The sequence below is a fragment of the Otolemur garnettii genome, unplaced genomic scaffold (assembly GCF_000181295.1).
Source record: "Otolemur garnettii isolate 467f Iridium unplaced genomic scaffold, OtoGar3 scaffold00070, whole genome shotgun sequence".
NCBI classification, from domain to species: Eukaryota; Metazoa; Chordata; class Mammalia; order Primates; family Galagidae; genus Otolemur; species Otolemur garnettii.
This window is the reverse complement of record NW_003852465.1, coordinates 1690083-1708346: the sequence shown is the minus strand read 5'-3', so window position 1 is coordinate 1708346 and position 18264 is coordinate 1690083. Positions and strand designations below refer to the sequence as shown.

The following is an 18264-nucleotide window of genomic DNA, read 5'->3' as shown; positions in this document are numbered from 1 at the left end:
AAAGAAAGAAAGAAAGAAATGAAAATAGAATTGGAAATATGTCCCAACTCATTTCAAGAGGCCCACATTACTATCATAATCATAAGAACAAATGAAATTACTGGGCAATATCCCCCATAGGTGCAAACATCTTAAAATTTTAGAAAATAAAATTCAATACTACACAAAAGGAATAGTACACAATAACCAAGTGAGATTTACCTCAGGAATGCAAATTTAGTTTCTTAATATTAGAAAATCAATCAATGTAATTGACCTAATGTTTTGTTAATATACAAAATAAAGGGGGAAGTTATGACTATTTCAACAAGTGCTGAAGAGTATTTTCCAACACCTGATAATGATAACAAGGCTCAGCAAATGATGACTGGAAAGTAGCTTCCTCAACCTGATGAAGGGCATCCATGAAAAACTACAGTTAATGTCATACATAAGGGTGAGAGACTGAATGCTTTCCCCCTAAGTTTGGGAACCAGGGAATGACACCCACTCTTACCACTTCTATTCAACATAGTACTGGAGGTCCTAGCCAGTGCAATAAAACAAGAAAAAAAGATATACAGATTAGAAGAGAACCAGCAAATCTTTTGCATTCAGCAAATGGCATAGTTGTGAACATTGAAAATCCTATGGTGTCTACAAAAAACAAGTCATAAGTGAGTTTAGCAGAATTAATAAAAATGAATCAATTGTATTTCTGTGTGTCATCAGTGAACTACAGGAAATAGAAATTAAAATACAACACCATTCACAATCAATTAGGAAACATGCAATACAAATACCATTGAAAGAATTATAAAGGACAAATCAATGGAAATATATACATTTATATCAAAAGACTCATAATAAATGTATTAATTCCCCCAAATTAACTTATATATTTAATTTACATAAATTATTGTTTAGTTATTAATTCTATAATATAAAACATAGGAAATAAAATTTTAAATTAATTCTATGTTAAGTCTATATATAGATTTAATTTATTTAAAATACCAGCATAAAATTAGCTGATTAAAAATATTTATGGAAATACAAAGAACCTAGTCTAGTAAGAACAACTTTGAAAAAACACTAGAGGACTTACACTGCCTGAATTCTAGACCTACTATTAAGCTAGAATAATCAAGATAGTGTGGTATTCGCATAAGATTAAAGTATAAATCAGTGGCACAGAATAAGTAATGCTAAAACAGAACTGTATGTATATGGTCAATTAAATTTAACAAAAGTGCCATTAATTCAGCGATGAACTATAGTATTTTCAGCAAATAATGCTTAAACAACTCGATATCCATGCCAAAAAAAAAAAAAAACAATACAGTCAACTGTTCATTGACATTAAACACAAAAATCACAGTAAGGTAGTTATGGACCTAAATGTAAAAACATAAATTTTAACACTTCTAAGAGGAAACTTAGGAGAAAATATTCACAAACTTAGGCTAGTAAAAGATTCTTTAAATGAGATAGAAAGAATCATACACCACAAAAGAAAAAAATGAAAAACTATGCTTCAGCAAAATTTAAAACCTCTGCTCTTTTGAAAAATACCATTTAATAAAATGAGAAGACAAGTTATAACTAGAAAAAAATATTTGTGAACATGTATCTGTCACAACTTCTATCTAGAACATATAAAGAACTCTTATACTACAATTATAAGACAACAGCCCTATTGAAAAGAAAATATTTGAACAGATATTTCACAAAGAAAATGTATGACGAGGAATAAGAACATGATAATATCTTCAATATCATTAGTCATCAGAGAACTGAAAATTAAACTCAAGTGAGTTAGGATTACACTTCCACTAGAATGGCTAAAATTAAACCAACTGACAATACCAAGTGTTGGCAAGGAGATAGAACAATTGGAATTCTCATGTGCTGTTCGTGGAAGTATAAAGTAGTACAACCACATCAGAAAACAGCCAGACACAGAATCTGTGTGAGACACAGACACTGTGTGATTCCATTTATAGAAAACACTAATTTAATATACAGTGATGGAAAACAAATAAGTGATCTCCAGAGGCCACAGGCAGAGGGACATTTTCTGTGCAAAGACTTTAGAGGAACTTTGGGGATGACAAAAATGTTGCACAACTTGATAGTGATGATGACTACATGGACATATATATTTTCTGAACATAAGGAAATACGGAGTTAGAGTGAATGCATTTTATTTTACATAAACTATATCTAAATACAGTTAGATATAGATATAGATATATTTTTAAAACAACTTGGACTTGACATAAATCAGCTTAGACTAACTCTGATTTTTTTCCCTTCTCAAATACTTTTCTTCTATGACCCAGTTTTCAGTCATGCTATGTTAATAATAAAGCCAATCACCCCATTTTTACTGACCAGCACGTGTTAAAATATGTCAGCCCCAATTATTGTCATTCTATATCTTGCCAGATCAATTATTTAAGTTAACTCAGGTGAGTTATTAAAATATTAATATTATTTTTTAACCATAATAAGGTAAAAAGTTATAAGCATTTCTATTTGCCAAACACTGTCCCAGAAACTCCACATATATTTTCTCTAATTGGTACATATACATTTGCCAGGTTGGTATCGCTACCATCAACAAGGTTAAGGGCTTATACAAGTCACAAAAGGAGTGAATCAAGGACAGACATGGAATCCAATTCCAGTCTTGAGTCGGACTTCTTTGGCTGCAATAGTCACTATTAACTAATTAGGCAGCATAACACTTAGCACACGTACACTTGTTTTGAGTCTTTTTTTTTTTTTTTTTACCAGAGCTAGTAAGCATAATTGTCTCCTGATAACGAACACACTTGTACCCAGGTTTTTCCAAATGAATTATATCAGGTTTTTGTCCCTGTTCCTATTGTTCAATGCCAGTGTGTGAGTATGAAACACAGAGGGAATTGTTTTTTCTAGTAAGTACCTTCACTATCCAGGTCATCACTTTGAGCAAACACACTATCCATAGAGGAGTCAGGAATGAAGGTCCATTCATCGAGTTTATCCAGGACATCTTCAGGAAAATTCCTGTCGCTCTCTGAGGCTGCTCCTTCTTCCACAGAACTTCTCATCTGATGCCTGAGCACCATTCTTGCTAAAGTTGATCCTATATCTAAAAGGAGAGATATGCCAGCAGCTTGAAAGTCAACGACTATGCAAATAAAAATATATATCCTATATTCCTTGTATGTGTCTATTCTCCTGCTGCTGTAAAACTTTATGATTTTTTCCTTCCAGTCACTTTACAATAGTGGCAAATTAAATTAAACAAAATAACAAAATACACAGAACTTTGGTGGTAGATGACAACATTTAATTTCTATGAAAGGCCTGGACTTTGAAGCCAGACAGGCCTGTGCTCAAATCACGGTAATGTCATTTGCAAGTTAGATTAACTCCCTGTGGATCAGTGTCCTCACCCGGAAAATGAAGGGGGGTTATATACAGCCTGGGGTGATGGAAGAGAGTAAAAAAAGATGCATATAAAATGTTTAGCACGGTGCTTAGAACATATGAGATGCTAAATAAACGATGTACTTATTTTTATAAACTTTGCTAGGTAATTCGTTCTGACTTTTGGGAACTCTGATGAAATTTCGAAGTTAATATTCTTCTCACAATTTCATTTCATTTCACATTATGCTCCACTATGGAGAAAGAAGTTAAAGGTAAGGTAAAGTCTTCACTGTGCTTCATATAGCCTGGAAGAGTTTGTCCAATGTTACCCTCGGGGCTCACACTGTAACGTGTATGTAAGTCAGTCCAGTAGTACCTGGAAGATATTTCACAGCTGCGAACTCAAAATGTTACTGAGTCATGCCAGTCGCCAACAGAATCATGGCTATAGCCTCCAAATAATCAAATCATGTTTATTATTGTATTTTTTAAAATCAGATAAGACTTTTCAACAGAGAGAGCATAGAATAAGAGGATATAGTGAATGACAAATTTCCCTCCATTCCTCTCCAATAGGCCTACAATTCCCTCCATCACATATCAAAGATTAGAGTAAGCAGGTTAGTGGCACGACACTAGTTTAAGAATTACCAAAGCCCCATCCCCATCCCCCACCCCAGGCAACCAGGGAACCTATTTCTAGAGCTTTGTTCATATTTAAACGTTTATGATTACCATATTCCAATTGCAGTTTCACTAACATTAGCATGCTAAAAACACTGTTCTTAATGCTTTGTGTTTCATTTAATAAAGCATTCTCTGCCAGTTCATTTACATTTGCTACATGTTTTTTTCTTTTCCCAATGATGGCAAAGCACTCCCCTGCGTGAACAGGCCATGATTTATTTGAATAGTCCCTGTTAAGGTACATTTAGGGTTCTCCCCACTCTTTTAGAGGCATTTTTGTACAGACTTCCTTCTGCACTTTGAGAAGGTCTGTATGGTAGAATCCTGACACTCCATGGCTGGGTCAAAAAAGAATGCATGTTTGATGAAAATATTAAGAGTTATTGCCAAATTGTCCTCATAAATAGAACAATTTAAATTCATAGCAACAACATGCGAAGTGTCTGTTTCTACATATAGTTAACAGAGTTTTTATCAAATTTTTATTTGTACCAATATTGATTATTTAATTCTAAATGACCATCTACTATGTGCAAATCGTATATAAGGTAAGGTTATGACCACGGACAAAACTGACATCGACTTTACAGCACTGCTCGTCTACCCATTGATGAAGATGAAAAATTCAAGGATTTGTCGTTGGTGGTAGTACAGGTGGGAAATAAGGTGCTACAGGAGCAGATAGGAGGACTCGCCACCCAGACTCCACGGGGGGGGGGGGGGGGCCGGGTCTATTTTCTTGTAAAAAATAATGAGGGTGCTAAGACAGGAAGAAAGAAGAGAGAGGCAGGTGAAGGCGGAAGGTAGAGACAGTGACACTGGGAAAAGCCTGGAGATGAGACTGTGTGAAGTGTTCAAAAAAGCAAGGGGGATTCAGACGGACTGAATTTCTAGGGCCCACTGGACGGTTGGAGACCTGGACGTGTAGAGGCCTCAATGTGGATGGATACTTTTCTCTGGCAACACTCAGTTATCTGGGTGAGAGTGTGGGAAAAAGTAGACTGTGCACAGATTGAAACTGGAGTTTTGCAAGTGAGTACATCAGAAAAACAAGAGGAAAGCACAAGTCTTATCCGGTGTTTCAAGTGAAGAGTCACAGAGTCTGCTGACTTTGGGGAAGGAGACAGGCACGGGACTAAGTTAACAAAGGGAAAGCTGGGAGCCCAAGCCTTAAAAACACATTCAGTGTGGTTGGGTGTGGTACATTCCATGTAATCCTAGCACTCTGGGAGGCCGAGCTGGGTGGATTGCTTGAGCTCAGGAGTTTGAGACCAGTCTGAGCAAGAGTGAGACCCTGTCTCTATGAAAAATAGAAAAAACTAGCCTGGCCGCCCATTATGATGGGCAAATATTTGGGAGGCTGAGGCAAGAAGATCGCTTGAACCCAGGAGTTTGAGGTTGCTGTGAGCTATGATGCCCTAGCACTCTAGCCTGGGACAACAGAGTAAGACTCTGTCTCAGACAGAAAACAAACAACAATAACAAAAAAATACATTCAATGTCAGAAAATAAGAGCACTCCAGATACAGAAATGTGACCAGAGGATCTCATTCAAGTAGTTTCATGGTTAAAATATGTACACACATATAGAGCCAAATCTTTGCAATATTTTTGGCTTAAGGAATGTCAAACTGGCATGAATAATAACTAAAAGACTAGTGACTTTAAAAACCAAACCATTAAAAATGAGAATTGTACAAAATATTCTTGTTGATACTTACTTGTTTGTTTTCTCAGATTAGATGTCCTATCGGGAAATAAAGGACCAAGCCAAGAAGGTTCAATTTTTCCAATACAAAATCCTCCAAGGCAAATGCTATTATTGGCCAGATCCAGGGCAAGCCTCCTCAAGAGCAAGCTGATGATCTGGCTGTCACCTTTCCCAATGCTGATAGTCAGAGCTCTCCGTACATCTTGTTCACGGGATCCACTATTCAGCAAGAGTTCCACCAGTTTGGGACTGCTCTCTTTCTCACATACCTATTTTTAAAAAAAAAAAGAAGAAAGAAAAAGCAAGCATAATAAAAACTCATATTTTTCCTTTTTGGAGACTAGAAAATCAAACCTGATGTGACTTTTTATCTACACCTTAAATTTCAACTAAAACAATTAACATAAGACAAAATTGATCCTTAAAATAGACTGGGTAAGAAGATGGGTGCCACAAATATCAGACTAGCATAAAACACGAGAGTCAGTTACTGTGAAACAGACACCATTCCACGGAGAAAAAGCTCATAGACTTGGGATCGAGACCTCAGTCTACACCCAAGCTCCACCAGTTATCAATGTTGTTTTTATTCCCTGGGCTTGTCTGTTCATTGAAGACATCTGGGAAACCAATGACCTTAACACGCTAAGCACAAGTGCCCTGTCTTCATTTGTGACATGGAATAAATGAGAGTAAAAATATTATAAACTTCATTAATGCCTCATCACTCAGGTCTAGTTTTGCTGAGCGCCTCACAAGATTCTGGGTTTCCACAGAGATAAATCTTGCATCTCGGTCTCCTGTTGCTTCTGAATGTTATGCCTTTAGAGCATGTGCTCAAGGGGGTGTTAGCATGGGAAATGCTACAAAAACTAGACAAAAGTCTGCACTATTAGTGAGTGGTTTGGACATTTGCACAGTCAGATGACACCAACTTAATGCCCACAAGTCTCCAGGATCACCTACTGTGAACCCATTCTTCTTAGCTCCACTACAGAGATACAATCAAGTCACCATTCCATCAAGATATTTTCTAAAACCCCTCTGTTCCGAGACATTCCCCCAAACACAACATGCAATTTTTCTAACCGCATGGCCCTCATTTATGTTTTTTCTGTGGCTCCAAAGGCCTCCCTCTGCTCTTCACCTAGCAAAAAGATGTTCATTCTTGAAAAAACAGCTTGGAAAACTCTGGCACAGTGAAGGCCTTGTTACCACCTCCCGGACCACACACGCCCTTCCTCTCCCAGGCCCCCATGCCATTTGTTAGATGGAGCACTGGGCGCACTGAACCAGACATACCCATTTCTTTTCCCACTGGACTATAAAGGCACGGACACTATTGAGATCCGACTTGTACTCCTAAAACCTAACACCATGCCTAGGAAATCTAACTAAAGTAACAAAATACTCAAATCCTCTTTAAGGCTCCATTGCAAGATTAGGAGGAAGGGAGGGAAGGGGGAAGGAAGAGAAAGGAGAGAAACCCCTCCAAAATACTCACAAATGCCTTCTCTTATAGTCCAGTAACCTTTTTTCTCTAAGTTATGCTGCTCACTGCCTACTCCATACTAAGGCGATTTATGTTTTATCCTTTCTCGAACCCAATTCTTCCACACTCTGAGAGACACACACACACTCTTAGAAAAAACGATCTTCAAACAGGAAACTCCATTTTATTCTCTATAATTATTTGTGCAGCACTTTGCACACAGAAGATGCTTAGCACATCTTTGTAGAAGGAATTTTCCTTGGGGGTTTTCATATGGTGCCCTGAGAATGTGCAGGGTGGTGACCGCACACAGACGTTATGGCCACGTGTGAGTGTGTGCGTGTGTGTGTGTGTGTGTGTGGATACATACACACATGCACATATACACATATGTATGAAAGCATATCAGAAACAAAGAAGTAAATCCAGCAAAAACAAGAAATAATTCCTTGAAATCTCACGCAGTCGCCCCTCCCTTTAAAACAGTCACACATTTTTTTTTTTTGGAAATTTCAACTTCCTGACGGGATAAAAAGAACAGCTCAAAAACACGCAGTTTTTATTTAAACAGTAATGAAGAAAATTTAGAATATAACTAAAGATTATCAAAATTATAATTTACTTTTTTTGGCAATCTTCCTCTCATCTTCTAACGTCAAGCAGACACAGCTCACAATCAAAACCAAAGTTTTCAAACCAGTGTTTGAGAGTCAGTGAACCACACCCCACCATGGATCTGGGGTGGAGCCAGGAGTTTAGAGCAGGCACTTGGGAGGCAGATTTTCTACCACTTACCAGAAGATTTTTCTTAGCAAATTACTTAATCCCTCTGTGCCTCAACTCCTCACATGTACAATGGGGCCAACAGGAGGCCCTTATGTGAGGACTGAATTGTGTAAAGTGCGCAGAGCAGTGCCCACGTGGCAGGGAGCGCCACAGAGGGGTTATTATTTTTACTGTGACTTCATTGTACTCACTCTTCCCACCCACCATGATTTGATCCGTCTTATCTTTACGTCTATCTACGCATGCGTTTGCATGCTCAGTGTTAACCTTCTATATTCTCCTCTTCCTATCATGCACCTTAATTATATCATTAAATTCCCCTCCAAAAGCCCAACTCAATTAACTCCATTCTCGCTCTGAACAGACCTGAATGATGCAACCTCTTGGCAAATGGGTAATCTTGATCACCTTATGTTGCTCTGGCACAAATAAAGTACCTTCAAAAAAACCCATCCGCAATATTTAACCTATATTTATTATGTGCTAGATACAAATAACTTCTGACAACTAGAATAAATTCTTTAACTTTAATACATAATCCCTGGGTACAAAGATCCAATTTTATTTTAAGAAAAAACAAAAAAAAAATAAGCCCATGACATCCAAAAGGCTATGGGAAGAGAAATAAAATAAAAAGCCTGTGTAGAGAAAGATTTGCATAAACAGGAGAAGAGTAGAAAGCGTTTCCTGGGAGGAATTGGGCGTAATTGTTCTTGGGGGCTTCTAGGCACTTTGCTTCCCTAATGAGCAACTCAGAAGGGGAAGTTTCCTTTTAGTTTTTTGGCATCTCCAACTAACATTAAGGCAATGATCTGTACACAAAAGATGCACAATCAAAGGCATTAAATTATGGAGGGAAATAATTTAATTACTTTTATTAGTATAGAACCAACTATTTTAAATGTTGCTTGCTTCAAGGGACTTAGACTAAATTTAAATAATTTGATTATTTATTTCGTTTAATGCATAAAGTAATGGTGCATGACATTGAGTTACAAATTCTGTTCCTTACTATGTTAATTACTAATTAGTGCTCACGAAATCTTACCAACATATTGATTGCAATCCATTGGCAAGTGGGAAATTAAATAAAGTGAGGCTTAAAAATAAATTATTAGAGAACATAGCATTCTGCTGATTAATAATGTATATTATTAGATCACTCCATAATTGCTTTGTTAGAAATACTACTAAATTTCTAGAGGATAGACCTGGCACCACCAAACTGCTATTATAAACTCTAACATTTATACAATTAAGACAAACCTGAAATGTAGGTAATGCATTTTAGTAGATATTTATTGAATACTCATACACACCATTTATAAAGCAATGAATTAGACATTCATAATGATATGAATATGATCACTGTACATTTCTTTTTCATACAACTCACAAAATAGACAACAGGTGTACACATAGTATCATGGACTTGTGGAAGTGAATACTAATTATATTTTAAATTCTAACCCAGACGTGAATTCTAACTTGTCTGGAGGTCTGTGGGTATGAAGGGGGCTTTAACAAAGAGAGACGATTCGGGTTAGATTTTGATAGAATAGTAGAACTGTCAGATAGATAAATTATTTGCATGATTTAGGAGGGAAAAGAGAGAAGGAAAGAAAAGCAATAGTGTTGCACAACTTCGAGAGAGGCCAGTAACAAGGGACAGCTCCCCCCAAAGGTGTGCAGTCACAGCCAGCATCATCTCAAGCCGCCCTGATAGGACAACCCCCCAGGTAAAGAAACCAACAGTGGAGAAAACGGCTGAAAAATGATCAAAACTGTGTGCTGTGTAGAGTGTGTGGAAACAAGTTGTAGTGATGTAGATAGTCCGGGACACATTTGGAAAGTTATTTTTCAACCTACCAAAGTATGTAAACAGGTAGAATGGAGGATTAGACTGGATAACACCTAAAAGACTTTATCACTTCTGAAACTCTCTGTGGGGTTCTTTTGTTGGTGGTGGTGGTGGTGGTTGTTTTTGTTTTTGACACAGAGTCTCATTCTGGGTAGAGTACCGTGGCGTCACAGCTCATAGCAACCTCAAACTCCTGGGCTGGAGCGATCTTCTTGCCTCAGCCTCCCAAGTAGCTGGGAGTCCTGGCACGTACCACAACACCTGACTAATTTTTCTATTTTTAGTAGAGCCAGGGTCTTGCTCTCACTCAGGCTGGTATCCAGCTCCTAGGCTCCAGCCACCCACCCACCTCAGCCTCCCAGAGCCCTACAATTACAGTCTAAACCACCACACCTGGCACTTCTGAAACTCCTTGAATCCCAGCTCCTTCTACAAATCCCAAGCAATTACAATCACCTGGTAAATTCTTTTTTTTTTTTTTAAATAGAATGTAAGAGTTACACAATGTCAGGGTCAAAAAAAAAAAAATAGAGAAAAGACAAAAGTAAGACAATGGATATTTACCTGACAAATTAAAGACATCTCTTTTGCTTGATTGGCGTCAGCTCCCAAGAGAAGCAAGCACTCAACCATGATACTGTTGTTCTGATCACACGCTTTCTCCAGCATCAGATTTTTTAACTCATCGTCCATAGCTAATTTTGCAAAGCAGTTGCAACAGAGGTTTATAAACTAAAAAGGATGAATCGACAATCAGAGTCAGCTAAATACATAACCTTTAGCACACAAGTGAAAAATACTGCACCTGGTGATCCTTTTGTTCTGTGGTACTGGAGGACAAGTGATGGAATATGACTGAATCTAGTGAATACTGCACCAGCAACCTGGAAAAGGAGCTGGACACTTCCAGTATTGCCAGAATCGTCTGAAAGCCCTGAAACGAGACCAAAAAGAATAACATGTAAGCAATGATGGGCAAAACCAATACATAAATAATATAAAACAGAGGGTCTGGTTTTGAATGTCAATACCGAGGCCGTCCATGTAACTGTGGATATGTTTATTGGGTTTATGCTTTTCAATCTGTAATCCTTGAAACAATTCTATAAACAAATACCCCTTGTTTTCTCATTACTAAAAAATACAACAGGCACATGGGGGAATGAAATGCTAGTTAACAAACCATAATCTAGCAAAGCAAGAAAAAGGTTTAACCCTAAAAGTCGGCTTCTAAAGAACCCTGTGTAAAGTCATATTTACAGTAAGAAAAACAGATATTAAACAAGAGCTGGATGGGCTGAGCGACAGATCCAAATAGGCCAGTAGAGGAAATTGTTTAACTACCAGATTGCACGCTAAGTTCCCTAGAGAGCCCAGCATATTCCCCAAACTTTTAGCTGTCTTCTGAAATTTTTACCTCAAAGAGACATGTGTGACCTCAGATTGAGTGCATCTGAGAAGCTCTAAAGGTACTTGGAGATTTACATTCTTTTCTTTTGAGACAGAGTCTCACTCTGTCTCCCCAGGTAGAGTGCCCTGGCATCATCATAGCTCACAGCAACCTCAAACCCTTGGGTTCAAGAGATGCTCTTGCCTCTGTTTTTCCATTTTTAGTAGAGATGGAGTCTCACTCTTGCTCAGGCTGGTCTCCAACTCCTGAGTTCAAGCAATCCACCCATCTCAGCCTCCCAGAGTGTTGGGATTACAGGTGCAAGCCAGGGCAGATTAACATTCTTATAGCAAGTTATGTATAAAGAACACCATAACTTTTCAGAACCACGTCAAGAACATCCTCAAGAAAGACCTGCCCTCCCCACCCAAGTGATGTTTTAATGAACGACTGGCTTAAGGCTTTAATATTATTTCCTATTGAAGATCATCTTAACTTTTTAATATTTTATTACCTCTAAGACAACATAGTAATAAAATCACCTCAGTATTAAAATTATTATTTTGAGGTCTTAAGATGCTGAGTTTCTGCAAATATTAACATTTGACATTATGCATGTCCAAGGGACGTGTGCCCCATCCACCCACCTCTGCAGCAAAGGTTCCTGCAAACCCGAGTGAATGACGCAGCAAATCAGAAAGTACAAATGTGTAGAAGGCTAATCATTCAAATTCAAAACTTTCAGACACTGCACTAGCCAAATAAAATATATGAGCAGGCCAAATTTAGCCCACTAGTCAATAATTTATAATCTGTCCTAAAGAGATCCCCAAATGTACGCCTAGATGAATTAATCCACAGTGATGGACAGCTCCAAACCTACACAAAATCATTTCCTACCCGAGAATTACTTTTCATCAGTTCTGCCTTGGCTTTAATTAGCCTAGACAGCATGTTACGAAAAGCAAAAAAATGCATTGTTGTTTTTAACCTAAGAATGTTGTGGGGTCAGCACTTTATAATTGGAAAAAGAAACTTTGCGTACATTCTCTCTTTTGCTGATAATGTCGGTGCAAAAGTTAGAGCCTAAGTATGTTTATTCCTGGTCAGTGCGGCCACTTAGGAAAATATCTGCTGAGTTTAGGAAAGATGCAAACTCTGGTACTAAAAAACCCATAACCAAAGCAGAAACACACTTTCTGACTATTTGTTTTGCTAAAATTTAAACGAAAAAAAAAAAACTGAAAACAGAATTTATTTCTTAATCTCCCTTGGGTGAACACTAGGCCAATAGGGTGGGTGTTTTATAAAGACAGTTGTTATATATCATGTTTTAAATTTAACTCGATGAAAAATGTTAAAAACATTATATCCCTGCAAGGAAAAAAAAACGAAGAAGCTAAATTACTAGAGGTAAACAATCCACAATAAAACACAGATAGTGTTAAACTTCAGAGTAATTATGACTTCCATTTATCTAAAATCTAAGCAAATAACCTCAGCTAGCTGGAATTTCTTAGCTAGGCGGTTCTTTACTGTTTTATGGGAAGGACAAATGGCAAGTAAACAGGCTGATTTTAGAGATTTCATAACAAACGCTGGATCTTTAGAGATTCAATCTAATTCTCTTTGCCTTCTATAATTAAAATACTACAAAATGATGAATGGTTTTCAATTAACTAGAATGCACCACTGCAAAGTGGGAATTACACAGACTGTTCTGAAAGGGAAATCTGCACCGGTTCCTGATTTCCCTTCAAGACGCGGCACATACTTTAGTCTGGACTTCAGCAACATCCTTAAATCGCTGTAAGCTGGAAACCAGAAGTTTCGCCAGCAGGTGTCCCGTTCCTATGCATAAATTCTTCTTTGTAATCAAGCATCCTATAAGACTTAAACCCAGACACTGAACTTCTAGGAGAAGAAAAGAAAAAATGAACACAATTAATTCTTTCAAATCTCAAAACTGAATAAAAATATCAAGACCTCCAGTCAACAGCTAATGATCAAATAAAGTCTACCGTAAATCCTGAGTTCTAACCACACTGACCTTGGTCATCCGGGTACATCTGCAGTGTGTGAAGCACGGAGTCGACAGCACCTTCCAGGGATAACATCGCTAATGCCTCAGGAAAAGGTGCTAGGGAGGAAATGACTTTTAATCCACATTTCTGAATCCCAGGGTTTCCAATGAACTAAAATAAAAAGAGAATTAAGAAAATTGGCTTTTAAAAATAAGATCTTACTGCTTGCCTTAGTTAAAACCAGTTAGAGGCTGACATGATATAAATCAAGTAAACAAAATACAGATTAATACGCTTGATTGTCTTCTATATTATTAATTAACTGTATTCATTATTAAGATAAGGGCTAGGATTTTTAAATGTGTTGAGGGCTTGTTCTGTGCCAGGCACTCTGCTAATGCATTTGCTTCGCCTTCATTGTCTAGTCACAATTTCATGAAGTCCCTACTAACGCCATCCCCATTAGACAATGAGTGTAAGAGACGATCCCTCAAGTCATACAGATGGTAAATTGCAGAGACAAGACCAAACTAAATATGTTTAATCCCAAAGCCTACTCATGAATCAGTAAAATGCAATTCTGCCTCTCATCATAGAAAATATTAATTGAAAATTACTCTTTACTTCGAGTGCTGAAGCATTATTTCATTTATCCCCTCAATAACCTCATGTCACAGGTTTAAAACACTTTAAAGATCCAGGAACAAAAGGAGCTTTAGTCACAGAGATAATAAGCAATGTCGGGCCAGGACTTGAATTTACATGTGTCCGATCACATCTTTCAAACCCTTTCATCTGGATTTCTTCCAGATGATCTGACATTACTTACAGGTGTGTTAAGAAAAGGCACTTCTTTTCCAGGCCATCCTGCTCATCAACTGACCCAACACTGACCCAACCCAACCCAGTGATGACCCAGTGCACAATCACAGTCACATCTCTCCTCTTTCGACCTCTGAGACATACATCTAACTCTAACATGGGTCATCTCCACTCTTGCACACAAAACACCACTCCCCAAGCATCTACCGTGATGCTTACCTTTCAAACATTACAGCCCTACCCTTCTCCGGATTTTGCTTTCATGGATAATATTTTGCAGACACTAGTTTCTAGATATCTTCAACTCCAAAGACCCGATTGCCTCCTCCACAGATACAGTGTATGGTTCGAATAGCTTTAAGCAGAACTCAAGCTCTGATGTAGCCTCTTTGACCAAAACCTTTGCCTTCCAATCTTCCTCACTTCATGCTCTCAGTGAACAGGTTTGTATCCCCTTCCCAGTCAATGCTTCGCACATGTTTATTCAGCATCTCTTTCTATAGCAGGTGGGGAGAAGCGTGAGATTCTCACCCTGGGCTGCCCTTCTCCACACCACATCCTCACTGCACAGCATGAACCCCCTTTCATCTGTCATTCAGGGAGGCACTCTCGCCCCTTCCTCACTTAGCATGTTTTTTTTTCAGGTCACTATCTCCATCTCACCAACTCCCTGAGCAGTAAAAGCACATTAGCTTGGGAGCCAAGTAAATTTGGGTTTAAATTCTATGAATATGAGGACTGTTAAAAATGAATGAAGTAATGTTTACTCAGAAGTGGTAAGTAAAGGGTCATTTAAGACATACAAAGAAATTCCAAGTGGCACAAAGTGCAACTGAAGAGACGGTTTGGTGTCTGGTTTAGCTTCCTCGCCCTCAAAACAATCTTAATAATACAGGGTTATTATGAGGATGAAATACGATAACTCTGTCCATGCAATAAACACTAAGTGATGAGCACAGGTCAGAGATGAAAAACTCGAGGGTTACTGCAAAAGAAAGTTTCCCTAATGGTCCTCCCTTCCTTCAGGTTATCCCTTTTCCTTCATTTCTAGGCTTATTAATAGTCTACACCCACTGCCTCCACATTCTCCCTACCCCTCAATTTCATATAATCAAACTTCTATCCTAACCGCTCTGAATTAAAACCATTCAAAGAAAAAAGTCCACTAACAACTTAATTGCTGCTTTTTCATCCCTTGATTTCCATGACACAGGGCTCCCTTAATTATTCGCAAACTTTAAAACCATTCATTTGCCCATCTCCTTGATAATTTCTTCTTTGAACTCCCAACCTTGCCCAAAGTTCTTTACTTAAAATTCTTATTCTCATGGACAGAATTTCATAAACGAACATGGCTTAAGTCACAATAACAATACAACATCCACGATAACAATGCCAAAACCTACATGGCACTTGCTGCATGCCAGATACTCTTTCAGTCACTTCATAGAACTCACTTTTTCCTCATCAAAACCCCATGACATGGAGACACTATTATTATCCCTGTGCATTGATGAATAAAATTGAGACACAGAGCCTTTGAGCAGATAACTCAAGGCACAAGCTGAGACTTCCTTAAGCTCTAAGCCCACATTTCTCTTGGATTGACACCAACATCTTAAACTCAAATGTTCAAAGCCAAAAGTCAGTATCCTCAAAAAAATAAAATAAAATAAATAAGAAAAGAAAAAAAAAAAGAAGAAATCAGCTTGTGGTTGTACCATCACTCTTACTGGCAGGCAGGGCGAGCTTCCCAGGTGTGCTCCTGTATAGTCACACACACTCCCATGCTCAGAGCACATGGCTTAAAGCTCCACTGTCACCATCTTGAAATCCTTAATAATTTTCAAACTAGAAGCCCTGCATTTTCATGTTGTGCTGGGCCCCATAAATTATGTGGCCGGTTCTGCTCCTAAGCTCGAAATGCATTAGAAGCTTATTCTGGTGCTAAAATTATATTCCATTGACATTTATAATGCATCTGCCTTTGTCCTTAATATCGTCACCTAACAAAGGGAAGATCTACTCAACAAAGTAGTAGCAGATCTGCTAACAAAGATCTACTCAACTCCGGGGGCCTCTGTCTGGGCTACCCTCGTCTCTCACCACTTCAGCACAGTTCAGTGATGAGTCTGACTTACAAAAGAGAGTTCAGAGTTTCACATGTGATGCTGCTTAAATAAGAGCATTTGTTTTTTTAATAGTTGAATAAATTTGAAAAAATTAATATATACATATGTATACGTATTATAGTATAGGTATAAGACACTAATATTTACAAGCCTACAATGGACTTCCTTTCACTCACCTAATACTATTTCTTGAAAATAGTGTTTATGACATTTCTGTTCAAATAGGGATTAAAATCAACTTACTGGTTTCTACTTGGCAAGTATTTCAAGTGAAACTTGTGTGTTGCCAATAGAAAGACACTTAGAAACAATAATCAGTAACATGCTCTCACCTATGTACCTATGTTCTACAATTCTTCAAGTTTTGTTTTGTTTTTTGAGAATCCATAAATAATTGCAATGATTTCACTAATGAGTAATCTAGCCAGTTTCAGGGAAAAACGCCCGTGTTGGCCTCTTTCCTAGCTCCTGATTAAATAGATTAGCCAAATAAAGAAAAATAAACTCATTAATTTCAGATAATTTTTTGGTTTGTTTTCTTTTCTCCTTTTCTCATTTTTCTCTTATAAATCTCATCTTTGTCCTTGTATATGTTAAATACATGTCTAGGTTTATGCCTCTTGTATATGACTAAAGAGCATGCTGATTAATAATTAGTGGGCTCTGAATTATTCTTTGAAAAATTAAAAGATTAAGGCAAAAGAGGTACAAGATGATACAACTGACGTCTTCAAATAAGAGAGCTAAAATAATGAAACATAAACTATATATATTTAAAGATGCAACTCAAGACAACTTTACAGGAAGAAAAAAATACTGAATGTCTATCTTGAATGAAGACACCAGATCTCAGGACTAACACTGAGATGCAGCCTAACACAGTTCCTAGATTTCAAGAGAAAGAATCCTTTGGACATTCATGCAAAAATAACAAGACACTTACAAAAGAAAAAAACAATGAAGCTGACTTCAGACTTCTCCACTAAAATATTTAATACTAGAACGTGGTAGAATATCCACAAAGTCTTGAAGGAAAAAAAATAAAACCTACAATATTTTATAACCAACAAAACTGTTTTTGAAGAGTACAGGCAACAAGAGCAATAACAACACAATTCTAAACATCAACATGTTCAGGGAATTCTACTTTTTAAAAGCTGTTTGGACAAGGAAAAGATGAATGAAGCAATAATATAAAAGGACCTGAGATGGACACTGAATCCACATAACTGGTGAAAGCAACACCTTGCCGATGTAGAATTAATTTATTTCACAAAAGTCAGTGGGAAAGCAGAAAGAGATGGTGAAAATGTGAATACTTCAATTTTCTCATCTTTTATAGCAAGAGGTCAAAAGATATTTTTAAATCTAATATGAGTAACATTAATTAACATTTATTGAGTGCACACTTTCATAAATTGTCTCATTAAATATTCATAATAATTCTAAGTGAAAACCCATTTATTACTCCATTTTATACATAATGAAACCAAGACATTCAGTAGCTTGTCCAGAGTGCATAATCTGTAGATGTTAGAATCATATTTAAATTCAGATAACCTGAGTATAAGACATAAGACCCACAAACGTAACTATTAGATAATTTACCTACCTGAAGCTCTAACAGTAATCACTACATAATCTGCTAAAATTGGTTACTTTAGCAAAGGAAAGGACATTAAGGAAGTGAAAATATATTGGTCTCATCGAGAGAGGGGAGGATAGGTGGAGGGATGGTAATTGGTGGGACCACACCTAAGGTGCATCTTACAAGGGTACATGTGAAACTTACTAAATGTAGAATATAAATGTCTTAACACGATAACAAGAAAATGCCATGAAGACTATGTTAACCAGTTTGATGAAAATATTTCAAATTGTATATAAAACCAGCACATTATACCCCAGACTGCATTAATGTATACAGTAATGATTTAATAATAAAAAAAAAAAA

The 18264-nt window shown here is 37.3% G+C and overlaps 1 protein-coding gene across 1 annotated transcript in view; it reads right to left on the bottom strand.

Moving 5' to 3' along the window:
- LRRK2 (leucine rich repeat kinase 2) overlaps positions 1 to 18264 on the bottom strand; it is a 140077-nt gene that overhangs the window by 74820 nt on the left and 46993 nt on the right. The window contains exons 15-20 of the mRNA XM_003793534.1: positions 13383 to 13527; positions 13107 to 13246; positions 10748 to 10876; positions 10507 to 10674; positions 5814 to 6072; positions 2933 to 3121 (exon numbers count right to left, since the gene is read on the bottom strand). Of these exons, the coding sequence (XP_003793582.1) occupies positions 2933 to 3121; positions 5814 to 6072; positions 10507 to 10674; positions 10748 to 10876; positions 13107 to 13246; positions 13383 to 13527 (1030 nt within the window). The remainder of the gene's footprint in view (positions 1 to 2932; positions 3122 to 5813; positions 6073 to 10506; positions 10675 to 10747; positions 10877 to 13106; positions 13247 to 13382; positions 13528 to 18264) is intronic.